We start from the raw sequence: 14,944 nt of genomic DNA, 5'->3' as shown, positions 1-14,944 counted from the left end.
GAGGCACGATTCCACATAGTATTGTGAAAAGTATTGTTACAGTAAATTTAGCGTGACTTCTATTCTCCCGGCAAATAATATGATCATGTGCGAATTTCAGTTTATCGTTATGGATGCATACTTTGAAATTAAATTCAAAACTTACTAAGATTGCATTATGTTTTCATGATAATAATTATAATTATTAATGGAAAAATTATTGTTGTTTTTTTACCTAGTCGGAAAGTATATTACTGAGATTAAAACGGTAGGATGCTATTTGATTATTTCCTCTGAGCAGCAAAGTACTTTCCCCAGAGGCTAAAACGCCCCCCCCCCCCACACACACACTTTTTTCCCATAACATTCCGTTATTTTGCCATTTATTTGTATATTTTTATTCAGTTGCGAAGCATTACCCTTGATTGTTTACAAGATTAATATAAATTATTCAGTTTATCGATCTTCGGTAGTATTTCATATCAATAGAGAAAATAAATATTGTATAAATCCAATTGCTTGTAATCCAAGCGTTGTTTCTCTTTTTAGAATGACGTTATTGAACCAGAAGATTTCCCATGCGATAAGTTCTACCAGATTTATCAAAAAATTTGTCCTCGCAACGACATCGAAGAATTATTTCAATCGTTGTAAGTTCTCCTTTCTTCTTTACCTTCATCTGTTTACTATTTTTGTATATTCTAATGTCCAGTTTGCACATACGAAATCTTCAAAGCAGTCATCACAGTCATCACTTCAAAGGTTCATTAACATATAATTTATAGTGAAAATTAAAAGCTCTCACTTTAAACTATTTACTGATTTGGTAGGTATTTCTAAAATAATGTACATTTCTCGATAAGAATTGAAAAATATCTGCTGTGTCATCATGTGTATTGTCTGGATTACATATAAATATATTTTGTCTTGTTTCTTAATGCAAATGCCCTCGTGGTGCAGTCACGAAGACGACGCCATGTTTTCTTCTCAGATGGAAAGGACCCAGGTTCAAATCCATACTGGACTTCTCCAAATCTATAAAGACCCTCTTCTATTCCTTAACTTAATTCCTTTTCCATAAATGTTTTCCTTCTCCCCGAGAAATTTCTCTCGGAAACTTGAGGTTTTATTGCACCAAATATTTAAACAGCCAGAGGACACGCTCATTTAACAAACACATAATACAATGGACTCATAGCCTTATTGCTTCGGCCGTAATTCCAAACAACTCCCGACAGTCACCTACTGAATACTAAACAAAACTATAGTGTTAGGGTGAGCCTCCCCCTGATAAAGCAGCTTTCCTAAAATATACTTTCCGAGAGAAATTTGACCCATATGCGACTGTAAATACAATAAAGCATTCAAAGCATAAGGTTCATTATTATACTTGGAATGATGTCCTTGATTTCCAAGTATAATAATGAACCTTATGTTAGTTTTGTCTAATTAAAAGCTATATAATTTCAGTGTACAAATGCACTGTTATCAGTGGTTTTGACTGATCATGTCTTGAACAAAAAAAATAAAGATATTTTATGTCTTACATCTCGTTAAATGTAGTATTTTATTTCTTTCGTTTAGTTATATATTTTTCATCAACAGTTCTAGGAAATTGTCTCCATGAGACATTCGCAAGCTCTAATTTGCAAAAGTTACTGTTCGGGAGATTTTTAGATTTTTGCAGATGTCTACAGCATGTGAGAGATAACGACTTATTCAAATCAAACACATTCCCGATCCGAAAATTTGCGAAGAATGAATTCTTCACGAAAATGGTTATTTTCAGTGACAACACCACATCTCACTGAATTCGCATTGGCATTTGAAATCCCATCCTTCATTTGAACAGTGGAGTAGAGCAAAAGTTATCATTAAAAGTTAGCTGGGAAGTAGAGCAAAAGTTATCATTATTGGCTCGTGTGTTTGCTTTCTCATTGGCATATTGTCGCCATCTTGAATAACAAATCGATAACAATACCAACACTGTGTTGGTATTGTTATCGTTCCCACAAAGAAATCCAATAGAAGAACGATTAAAAAAAATCATCCAGCCGAATTTCTTTTGTGATATATTGGCAGGAAAACAAGTTGACATACATCTGTTCCTGGTAACAATTAAATGACTTGTATCACTGAAGCCTTGAGCCATAACATCATGCATTTGATTTTCATTCAAAGGACGATTGTCCTTTGAGTTGAAATCAAAGGACTAGTGTCTGATTGGAAAATACCTGAATTCCAGCGTGAAAATAACGTGTGAGCATTTGTAAGAACTTTATGAGCGCAAGGTGTTATCTGAGCTCATACACTGGATTTTTCATGTCGGAAAATTCGGTCTTCCTTCATGCAAACTGATTTGCATGAAGGAAGTTCATTGCACGTACGAACACGTGCAATGAACATACAGATTTAGTGGGTGGAATGCATATATTGTATATATTGCCTAGCCTTGAAATCGTCGCTTGCAATGAATCCATGGGACCTTGTGGTGATATCAAGTAGTTATGATAATTTTGATTATAATCACATATCGCGCAAATTCACTCGCTCGTGAATTTAATATTATGAGGCAAATTATTCAGTTTTGCTCTTTTGGAACTCAGGTTTTTCTTCCCAAAAAGATAAATTCACATAAGAATATTTGTTTGCTGATCTTAATTGTCTTGTATCAGTCCAAAACAACTCAAATGCCTCATTTGCTCATGTATATCAAAATTTGTTGTTATATTCAGATGCTATATTTGCGAAAAAAACTATTAATATCATGTTTTGTCGTTTTATGTTTTATTCCTTTAATAAGTCTTGGTTCGTACACACGTCAGTATGCTTTAATAGTTAAAATAAAATCACTTCGATTGCGACAGCCCAAGAGTTGTGTAGAATCAAACTCGCATTTTCTGCGCGATACCAATTAGAAGAAAATTGTTGTTTAATGAGCTCTAAATTTTGCAGGAATAAGTTCTGTTTAATGAGCTCGAAAGTCAATAACATGTAATGAAATATGGTAATAAATTAGCATATCGGAAATATTATAGACAGCCTTTCAACCCCCATCACGTAACATGAAACCTTCTGGAAATGTAATCACTTGTTTGTAACTCCATACGAGTTTTGCAGGTTATAAAAGGGATACCTTTCCTTTTCAGAACACATGGAAAAATCGATACTATCACTATCAAACAACTCATCAACTTCCTTAATGAGGTAAGTAAAGAATTGTATTTTCTTAGATTCAGACGTTTTTTTCACTTTTAAAAAATCGACGTTATAATCATTCTTGAAAGCAATAGTCGTAAACTGCATGCTGACTTAACGATAGCAGGTGCTCAGATGAATTGCGATACGGAATTTACTGTTAATAGGCTGAACAGCAAGAACGCACGTTGTTGGTTAATGCAAAGTCAACTCGTGGGGAGGGGGGGGGGGGCGGATGTTATATTCTTCGTTTGCCTCTTCAAAAAAAGGAAAGAAAACAAAAAGGAAATCTTGGGAAATAATTTCAATAGCTTCGATTATATATATATTTGTAGTGTTTGTGTTATTTTTATTTCGTTGTATATTATTTTATTCTAATATACAGTATATATATATATATATATATACACCCCCTGTCCAAAAAGAAACCGAACGTTTCGAAAATAGAAGAAACTAGTGGCGCCACCTGGCGCCACTAGTTTCTTCTATTTTCGTTGTAGCTGTTGTAGCTTTTGTTGTCGAAAGCGGCAACCATTAGTGTTGTGTCAACTGTTTATGACATTTGTTTCATTAGAAGCCGAGTTATAGTGCCAAGAGTGACAGCGTGTTTTGACGAACTGTCGGAAAATGAGTGTCAAACAGAGAGGTGCGATTGACTTTTGTGTTAAACTTGGTAAAAGGTTTATCGAAACGCATCAAATGCTTCAAAAAGCATACGGTGATGAAAGGTTATCCCGTACTCAAGTTTACGGATGGTTTAAGCGATTTCAAAGTGGTCGTGAGACTCTTGAGGACCACGAAAAGCCGGCCGTACAAAAACTGGACTGAGCGAAGTTAACATCTAAAAAGTGCATGATTTCATCAAATCGTCCGTGAGATTGATTGAAGATGAATTGGGGATTCCAAAATCAACTGCGCACAACATTTTGACCGAGAGTTTGGGACTTCGTAAATTGAATTCGCGATTTGTTCCCCACAAGTTGACCGACGACCAAAAATGTATCGAATTGAACAGTGCAAGGATCTCATTAAAACCGCTCGTAAGGACTCAAACTTCCTTGAAACGATCGTTACTGGTGACGAAACGTGTATTGAGTACGAACCCGAAACAAAGCGCGCCAGAGTGCTGAGTGGGGACCACCAGAAGAGGGGCATCCGAAAAAAAGTCGCTTAGAGAAGTCAAAAGTAAAGACAATGCTGATGTGTTTCTACGATTCCAAGCGTATTATTCACAAAGAATTCGTTCCGCCTGGCCAAACGGTCAATGGTGAATTTTATCTCGAAGTTTTGAAGCGATTGATAACGAGAATTCGTCGTGTATGGCATGAATATCGTGATGCAGGCAGCTGGTCACTTTTGCACGATAATGCACCATCTCATTGTAAGACAGTGTTTAAGCAAAAACCAAGTTTGTGTGTTGGATCACTCGCCGTATTCACCTGATTTAGCACCTGTGACTTCTTTCTCTCCCACCGACTTCATTTGCCGATGAAAGGAAAGCGATACGACACCATTGAAAACGTTCAAGCGTCAGTAACCACGACCCTCAGCAGTATCCCAAAAACCGATATAAAAAAACTCATTTAACGAATTAATTGAACTGCCAAACGCTGTATCGAAGCTGAGGGAGAGTATAGTGATTAAAATAAATGATTTGAATAATTATAATTGACCTGTGTTTTATTTTCTATCAAAAGTTCGGTTTCTTTTTGGACATAGGGTGTATAATAAACGTTCCGCCAAATCTATTAACACGAATACAGCAAAATTCGAATATTGAATATCTTATTTTTCGTTCTATTCTATAGCAATACCCGTATCGTTGTCACGAGGAAGCGATTGATTTCTTCCATAACGATGCTGTTAAAAATTGACCACTAATGAAGTGGTTTTCCAGTCACCATATTATTAAGTGGTACATAAAGTAGCCGCTTCCAGTAATTACTGTCAAAGAAAAGCAATTTAACTTCATAGGACAGTCACTACTGTGAATAGCGAAACCACTGATAGATCCCCTTTTTCGTCTAATGATCTGCTGTCAGAAAAAGATAAAATGCGATTACAATAAGCTCGACATTAGAAACTCTCAAGTAAAGTTGTAATTTTAATGTAATTCAAAGTAATTTTATATTGCGCTAAATCAGTGAAAATTAGTAAATTATCCGTGAAGCTAAAAGTAACTATTCCTCGTGCTTCCCTCGAGTATATAGAACTATTTTCAAATCATCTGTAAAACAGCTGACAGTACCATAATTCTCAGCTATTTTTTTCGAAAGCAATTTGCATTATCTAGACTTTGCTTTATGAATTGTTAAAAGTTATGCCCTCCTTCACTTTACACCCGTCTGTTTATGAAGATAGAGTTCATATTAAGTAAGTAGCGACATCCTGTCTTTGAATCTCTTCCAGAGACAGCGGGATCCCAGATTGAACGAAATTTTGTATCCCTTCTACGACGAGAAGAGAGCCCGAGAAATCATTATAGCCTATGAACCCAATGAAGAATTCGCTAAAGAAGGTAAGGATGTTAGGAAAGAATGTCTTATATTTTTGCGCACTGTGCTAACAGTATTTCATTTAATAGATGTGTAATATGTTAATTACATTGATTAATTACAGAATTACAATACAATATCATTTTCGTACCTTATTCACATCAACACTCAGATTACTCTTGCTTATCTCATTTTTCTACCCTCTCTTTGTCCGTACACATTTGTCATGCCGAAATCACTGGTAGTAATCTATTGGAAGTAATCTTTAAATATATATATATATATATATATAAGCTTTTTTGATAATATAAGCTTTTAGATTTGTTCAGGTAATGGCATCACGAAGACCATCATTTTGGACATGAAACAAATGAAAGAAGATCAGTTGTTACTGTGCTTTCTTCAAAACTGAGGGGAAAAATGCATAAATGTTTAATGAAATCATTATTGTGAAAAACATTTTTTCACAATTACTGTTATGATTAGAAAAGTAAAAGTATCAATATTAAATTGAAATGCTTCATTTCCTGTATTACGTAAATTCAGTATCTGTCCACAGGATACTCGTATGTATGTGCAAATTAAGATAGTAATCATTAATAAATGCCTATAACTATAGGATAATGCACTCGTTCGATGGCTCTATTACACATTGGGTCGAATGAGTTGAATATACAAATAAATAATAAAGCATCTATACCTTTTCAGTAGTTTTTTAACTTGAATTATTATATGGCTATAATAAGCAATCCAGAATACTTGATGTCACTCGGCCTGGTCATCATCTTGATTGGCTGAAGTTAGCTCTTTATTTACTGCCCTCGAGTCTCTAGTATTCTGTGTTTCACATGACGTACTCTTTTATAGGTTAAATAGTGTTTTTTTTTTTTAGTTTGTCCGTGATATCTGATACCACGTTCAGACTGAATCATAGGCTCCCGAACTATATCGCTTATAGTAAAATTCACAGTTGTACCATAGGTCATAGACTCCAGAATATTTCAGTGGACTATGCTTACGCTTAACAGATCGAGTAAGAATTACAATTTGATAAAGGGAGTTAAGTGTCTCTTTGAGAATAGTTTTATGGTTGTCTTTCTACTCGCTTTGAATCGTTGTGATTGCAAGTGGCAGCACACGCTCGTGTAACAATGTGCAGCGAGTTATTTTAAATTACCAAAATCCTACCTGTGCCGTATTTGTCAATACCCCTGATATTTTATAGTACTCTTTTTCATAAACAGATTCTTATGTAATTTTTAGGATATTTTTATTACGAAGTCCTTCGTAATAAAATCTCGGCTTTATATGTCGCCGATTCAGAGTTAATCGATCTTCTGTACACACAAGAATTCACTTTTAATGAGAGTCTAATTTCCATACTTAAGAGTTAATGTAATTAAAGTTTAAGTGGGAATGCGACACAGGAAGACACCCATGCCAATATTCGTTTCCTCACTGAAAAACGTAATTAAATATTCTACATAAATCCTCATATAATCTAGAATAAGAAATGCAAATAGATATAAATGTGTTTAGGTGACCAAAAAAGACACTCATATTTATGGAAATACATCTCTAAAATAACCATTTAAAATGAAGGAGGGGAGAAAAGCTAAGTGGATTTTGCACTGCCATCTCATCAACTTCCAAGGTATGGAGACAAAGAGTCCTGAGTGAGTGTCATTTTCGATTGAGTGTCGACTGATTTTCTTTGACTGGAGTTTTAAAAAGGGAATCAAGGGATATTTGCTATCCCCTCAAAGTAACTTTTCACATCTTTGGCATTTGGCGAGAGGATGCGAAATGTCTCCGACTCACTCGCCAATTTGCTTATACTTAATAACATCTATTTTAATGTCTGGTGCATAGCTAGTATGCTTTCTCAAATGCACAGGAGCTGCCTTATCAATTCTTTTTAAAATATGCGTTATAAATAAAACATAAAGTACAGTATTGTAAATCCATGCGAAACCGCCAGCTGGTTATCAACTAAGAACAGAAACAGACTGTGTGACTCAGCTGAGTAATATTGGGAGAGGATTAGTACTTACGGAGGATAGGATGTGATGCGCATTTTTATGGAAACCACATAAATAGGGATAGTTTTTATGTATATTTCGTCAATTTTTAGATCACGGCTGATCTAGTGGCCACCACCTATATTTCAAACCTCATCGTGTTAGCGTATGGGTGTGGATATGTGTTCGCGCGCACATATCCACATTCGTTGATCTTCAATTATGAATGCTCTAATAGTACCTGGAACATTTTCATCTACATAACCGATTGCATGATCTAAATCGTCCATGTTTACGTGTTCGTAATTGTGTATTTGTTCCTCTGACATCTCGGGCTGCAAAAGCGCTCCGTCATCGTGCACTCTTTCGTAATGCAAGCGAGGACGACTGAAATTTGCATTCGGTTGGAACGACCTGAGTTCAAATCACGTCTGGGTGTCAGAAACAATTTTAAGGGCTTTTCAATAAAGGTGAGCTTACATGGGGGTGGCAGGCGTTTTTTTTTTCTGAGAAAAACATCCTTGTATTCTCGTTTTTACGTCTGGAGAACAGACATAAAGTACTAACCTTAGTTGCTTTTTTCGTAATTCCCACTAAACGAAACCAAAGCCAGGCATAGCGTTGCAAATATTACAGAAATTACCACCCTACTGGGACCTTGATACACAGCACTTCCCAGGACGTATTGAAAATGGTCTAGCAAATAGAAAATATCTAGCCAAGGGTAATCCTGTGGCTGAAGACAGCTTATTAATAACAGAGACCGACGGCGAGTTACTAAAATTATGCAGTCTAACAGATGAATCAATTGCCAGAGTAATACAACAGTAATTTAAAATGAGCATATCAGAACGCAAAATGCATCAGATCCTCTCACAGTTGGTATATCGTAACCGACTATGACTTCGCCGAGTTTCTCTCCTTTTATCTTAAAAGCAAGTAGTTTCAAGAAGCACAGGAAATGAAAATAAGTAGTCTGTTCCAAAAATCCCTCTCTGGTTGTTCCAGATACGGAGACAGGATCACGATGACTGTAGACCGAAAATCAATGCACCATCTTGCCAATTGCCACCTGAAACAATGTATCTGTTTATTCAGAAAACCAAACATGTTAGGTTGTCTGATAACGAATGAGCAACGGCTCTTCCCCCCCCCCCCAGCTTACTTGAACCGAACTAGTTCATCCCTTCAAGTTCACAATTTACTACCGAATTAGTTCATCTCTTCAAGTTCACAGTTTTATCACTTGGTAGCAATTACTTCTAGCAAGATCACATGCCACAGATCGGTCAGTAATACTTCACGAAGTGTGGGGATACCGTCTATAACTTACTTCATTTTTCTAAACATCGCTGGGATCGGTAAAACTCGCTACTTGCGAACAAGAATCTGCCAAAGTCCAGTCTACATAGGCCAGATCCCTGTAGAACGCTTTTATCAGTTAGTGGAGACCATTTCCCAACGAGTGGAATGGTCTCCACCCGACGAGTTCTGAGGCCCTAAAAGAAGCGCTATTCTCGCTCTTTAGGAAAGTGCACCTAATAAACTGGTCATTCAGTCGGTATCACGAAACCAAAATTGTATGTATAACTTTAATAGCACAAACTCGATACACACTTCACTTCAAATTTAAGAAAATTAAAATTATAAAATACCTCTTTGGAGTTTTTCTGTTTAAGAATTATCTAACGACATCGTGTTTTTCTAGCCGTAAAATAGGTATCAAAGGAGACCATGCGTAATTATTATATTACGTTTCTGTAAATTATTTCTGTTTCCACTTAATTACCGCTGAAAGTTCCGATTAATTAATTTTCATCCTCAAATACTGGATACTATGATGGTACTGCATGATAAAATAACTACAAAATAACCACTTGCAAAAAAAAATTATATTATGTAATTCTAAATTTTCAGAAAAAATGAGCCAGGAGGGCTTCACACGATATTTGATGTCGGATGAAAATGCTCCAGTGTTTTTGGATCGTTTGGACATTTATATGGATATGGACCAGTCGTTGGCTCACTATTATATCAACTCTTCTCACAACACCTATCTTTCAGGAAGGCAGTTTGGTGGGAAGTCATCGGTGGAAATGTACCGGCAAGTGCTGCTAGCTGGGTGCAGGTAAGTCTAACTAACGAATTATTTCAAAAAAAATCGAGAATTTCGTAGAACAAAAACTTGGTAGGTGCAGTGCAGTTTAGTTAACTTCTTTCAGATGTGTTGAGCTTGATTGCTGGGATGGAAAGAGCGAAGATGAAGAGCCAATCATCACTCACGGAAAAGCCATGTGCACAGATATTTTGTTTAAGGTAAGTTCTGCCTGATAAATTTCAACAAGGAGGAAGCCTGAATTTATTGTGCATTTCGATTCTGTGCTTTTAACAAATCTTATTTAGTTAGTGATGTAAATAATTATAGGCAGGATATTAAAAATAAGTGAGAATATGTACATACTGTTAGTTAAATGCCGAGCGAAATACTTTGCATTCCAGTATATATAAATCTGAATGAGATTCGGTGGTTTCTAAGAAATTTATTGGAAGACATAACATCATTTGAATGTTCCTTTAATGGGAAGAATCATTAGCTGACAAGCACGCGGGTTCCTCATTGCTTATGCAGTATGCCCGGACATAACTTCAACAGCAACTGTTTCTGCATGGATTAATGATTATTATGATACAGCATTTGTGTATCTCAGCAAGCACTCATCCCTCCCCTCCCCGTCACTCGCTCATTTTGAGAATACCCAACGCCCTTGGTACATTAGCAATCTAGCATTTGAAGGTCAGAGAAAGTTGGAGACTCGAAATAAGATTTGCCGTGTATAGAATTCTTCAGACTCGTTTTAATATTAACTAAGGCGATAGTATACCCAGCTTGCCGCAACCCAAAATACCTGGAATGTTGGTCTTAACTTCCGGATTTACTGTCTTCATTGTATACGCACTGCAGCATTTTTTTTTATTTTATAGCTTATTGTTCATGGAGAAAATATTTGTATGGGAGAATTTGCTTCTTGGTTTTACTTCTTGTATTACATTGTGAATTCATCAAATTACTTTTCACGATGTTATTCGTAATACGAGTAATGTGAGGAATATTTGTTTAGCTTAAATTAAAAGTCTAACGAGATATCCTTGATCATTAAAAGTACCTGAGTTGGCGAGTGCTTATGCGATGAAATATCAAATCAAGAATGAAGTTTTGCATACCGTTGAGCAAAAAACCAAAGCAAATATGGTAACGAAGCTATGAACGGATGGTTTAAAAAATAAAACCACATATGCGGGCGTTCATAAGCCTCGCAAACAGACACAACAACATTGCCTTTCTCGGAGATCTCATTCGTTTGGTTAAAAGAATGACTGTCCTTGATTTCGCCAACCGGACGAACCTCTCCAAAGACAGCTGTCATTCACTTCGCCTTACCCGTACTCCAGTTTCTTGGGAAGAAAAAGAAAAAATAATCAGATGGTGACGCTCATTTACCTCTCCCTACTTGCCCGCTCTAGCGTCTTCGGAATTTTTTGTTTGTTTGTTGTTTCCGAAAATGAAAAATAAACCGAAAACGAATCGTTGTAATAACGTAGATATCATTCATTATTGACAGCAATTCCTGTCGAATATTTTCATTTCCATTACTGAAAACAGCGCTGTTTTCAGTAATGGAAGGATCGGTTGTCTTGTTGCATTAACAGTAGACATTGTAAGAGTTTTTAAAATAAATTCCTGGAAAATTTCTTGAAGTGCACTCTTTGTATATACTGTCATTTTCTCTTTTTTTTTATTTCTCGAGAATGAAAAAAAAATAAGAAACTTTTGTAAAAGTTGAACGGTACTTGTAATTAATATTTTCGCAGAAAGAAAGGGACAGCTACTACTTGTAATGTATACTCCCCTTCCATGCAGATGTTTTCTTCACTCTACAGTTACATCTTATATCTTGAATGACTCGGGGTTAGGAAGAAGTGAGGAACATGTAAATTAAAAAGAGAATTGAACTTTTGCACTGTCTCCCCCCCCCTTCACGCACACGCACACACTTACATATAATTCTCTTCTGTTTATTTGAGATGTCACAACGCCGATATGTACTCTGCTATTCTTTTCATTTTTTATTTCTGTTGATAAATATAACCATGTATTCTTAGGCATGGACTTCAACATCCTATCTCAGAATGTAAATAATTTTTCAATTAATTTCTTTATTTATCCTTCGTTGTAAATGGCAGTAATGAATAGGCATTTCACAGGAGTGAAAATAAAATTTGAATAACTGAAGATGCCGGACAAAGAATCAAGTAAATACGTGGAATTATATTTGTTACTCCGTGTCATAAGTTTAGTGATTGATAAGATGCGTGATGTGACTCGTTAAATCAGCGACTGCATCATAAGACCTAACTAAAACGTTACCTTCATACTAAATAGCACCTCGGTATCTCGGTCGAAATAACGACACGTGTGTCCTCTGCTTGAAAGGCCTAGATTCAAATTAGCAGTCATGCTCAGCAGAATATGTTTTTGAGAACCGTCGGAATTCAAAATTTAAAACAAAAAAAAACTTTTTACAATCCTAATTAAGTAGGCGCTGTTTTCGTTATGAGATACGGTGGAAAATTCATATGAAAGCAACTTCCTATATATATAAGAAGCCTAGTCGTGAAGTTATTTCGTGTTCAAACTTTTGTTTGGTAACTCCCGCTGAAACGTTTTTTCAAAAAACCTTTGTCTCTTTTCCACTCAGTACACTACTTCTCACCTTGTGCAGCTGTTAACTCTATAGAAATCCCAAATATTTCTAACCTTAGAATAATATTGTCACATCTGGGGTGGCGCACCCAAAATCTACCTAAAAGTGGTCATGCTACCATGAAAATGGGTAGCTCGATTAATAGACAATCCCTTTCTCAGACGTTCTTTTCTGCTTCATGCTTCACCAGTAAGTATTTTCATGGACACTATTCTGCTAAACTGGCTTCCGTTATTCTTCCATTTTCATCTATTCTGTAAACAGTGTCAAGCCGGTACACATTTTCAAACCAACCGAACCAACTCGTCCTCCACTTTCATAACATATACCTCTGTTCTTTAGGAACAGCCTTGCGCAACTCAAAACAGGGAATACTGGTTAATGAACAATTAACAGACATAATACAGTGTGTGGACTTCATATATTAAAAAACAATATTAGTAAAGTAACTTTTAGATAGGAACTTTCTTATTCATCATCTATATGGATTATATGAAATAAACCTGATAACTAAGAGTAACATATACATTTTCCTAGTAATCTGCAAAAAGGAAAAAGTTTTAAGAGTTTATTAATTGTTATTTGAATGTCGGTGTGCTGTTTGGTATAGTAGTGATTAATATGATCATTTGGCCAAGCTGGGTGAGTAGTTACTCTCTTCAACCATACCACTAGGCTGTGGATTCGAATCCCAACGTGGACGGGGACATTTAATGAATGTCTTTAAGTACTATATAAATTTCATCGCCTTGTATGAGATGACCGCTCTGGTTAATTCAGGCCTGAATGATTTTAAAAAAATTTCATGTTTGATCCTTAGAACATGGTTTCCAGATTATTTAAACCTTACTTTGCACAACTATTGACACTTATGTACTATAGGCTAAGAACTTTTCTTGGGAACGATTCATATACATATACACTAGCTCTCTTACATTCAAGGAGGAGCTTTCAATATGCTTACTTATTTTACAGGAATAACTCTAACTTCTTGCGTCCACCATGAAGTTCGGTTTTTTCTGTCCTTTCAATTAACTCCCCCACGCCTCCCTAGTTCGAAAGTTTTCCAATGAGCCTCCAAGATTTGGTTCTTGTTTTCAAGCTCTTTCAATGTTTCTTGAATAATATTTGTATTGAGTCACAGTTAGAACTGAAGAAAGTCCAGGAAATTAGAATTATCACTGGAGCCGTAGTAGTTGCCTAATATACACTCCTTGCATTGCGAACTTCGAAGTCACTTCCCAAAATGAAAGTTTTGCCTTTCATGCTCAGCCTGTAAGACTTGGAATACTGTCTCCGAGGGCATTTGTCAGAAGATGGTAGGACGCAAATCATTTGTTCAGGGATTGAAGTGAACCAAGAATAGAAACATGACGAAAGAAATGCTAAGAAGCAAGCAAACATAGGGATCCTGAAACCAGTTTAGAATGATAGATTTAAGCTTAGAAATAGGTCAAAGGACTTTCTGGCAGCCTGATTTTTCTTAGTTTTAATATTAGGTTGAAGTTTTTAAAAATAATTTGTTTATTATTTTAGTATTTCTGAACGTGCTAAATAATTTTGTTTACACTGATTGTCAAATAATTATTTGAAATTTTCTGGAGGGAAAAAAAACCTGAAAAGATACAGAAAATTCATTTCTTTCCAGGATGTCATATATGCAATTCGAGACTGCGCATTCGTGACTACTGATTATCCTATTATATTGTCTTTTGAAAACCATTGCAGGTAAGATCTTTATGAACATCAGTCTATCGAGTGTACGTAGTTCAAATTAATGTAATCTCGTATAATGATATGCATAAAGTATCATTTAAATCTTGAACTTTCTCCCGCTAGGTTGAAAATGGCGTTCAATATAGTTTTGTTGGTGTTTTTTAAAGATATTCATTTTTTTTTTTACAAATGTGCAGACACATTGTGTAGTTATTTCTAATCTATTTCCATTTTCTGTTCTTTATTCCTAAGTATTTTTTCTACTATCACTCTCTATATTACTACTTGAAAAATAATTCTAGGACACACACACACACACAGAGAGAGAGAGAGAGAGGTTTTCAAAATAATGAAAACACCTACAATTTTTTGAATACTTTTTTATTAATGAGCTATAGACCTACTTCAGGCTGTTAGAACACCATGAATTCGTCGTGGAATAGTCATGTACATAAGATAATAGAATTCGGGACCATTCTTCCTGCAAAATATGTCCCAACTGTGCCAGTGATGTTGCAGGCGGGAAATGTGATCGAATCTTGGAGAACCGATTAGAAATTACGCCTTGTACGTTTCCATATCTCGTCATAATCCTCGATACTATGGCTCGTGATACACCTACGATTTCTGCCGTTTCAGTTACGGCAAATCATGCAAGTCGCACTCCAATGATCATACCTTTTTGGAGGTCACTGAGTGCTGACATTTTGCACAACAACAATCACAGACAATATAATATAATTATATTGTCTGTGACAATATAATTATATTA

The 14,944-nt window shown here is 35.8% G+C and overlaps 1 protein-coding gene across 1 annotated transcript in view; it reads left to right on the top strand.

Annotated features, from left to right (window-relative positions):
- Positions 1–14,944, top strand: part of norpA (no receptor potential A) — a 160,693-nt gene that overhangs the window by 63,061 nt on the left and 82,688 nt on the right. The window contains exons 9-14 of the mRNA XM_090399628.1: positions 529–629; positions 3,129–3,186; positions 5,587–5,695; positions 9,611–9,821; positions 9,916–10,009; positions 14,105–14,184. Of these exons, the coding sequence (XP_090255754.1) occupies positions 529–629; positions 3,129–3,186; positions 5,587–5,695; positions 9,611–9,821; positions 9,916–10,009; positions 14,105–14,184 (653 nt within the window). The remainder of the gene's footprint in view (positions 1–528; positions 630–3,128; positions 3,187–5,586; positions 5,696–9,610; positions 9,822–9,915; positions 10,010–14,104; positions 14,185–14,944) is intronic.

Source organism: Typopeltis vanoorti, chromosome 10, assembly GCF_054136105.1.
Source record: "Typopeltis vanoorti isolate ZY-2024b chromosome 10, IOZ_Tvanoo_1.0, whole genome shotgun sequence".
NCBI lineage: Eukaryota > Metazoa > Arthropoda > Arachnida > Uropygi > Thelyphonidae > Typopeltis > Typopeltis vanoorti.
The sequence above is the reverse complement of the archived record's forward strand: the minus strand, read 5'-3'. Positions and strand labels throughout refer to the sequence as shown.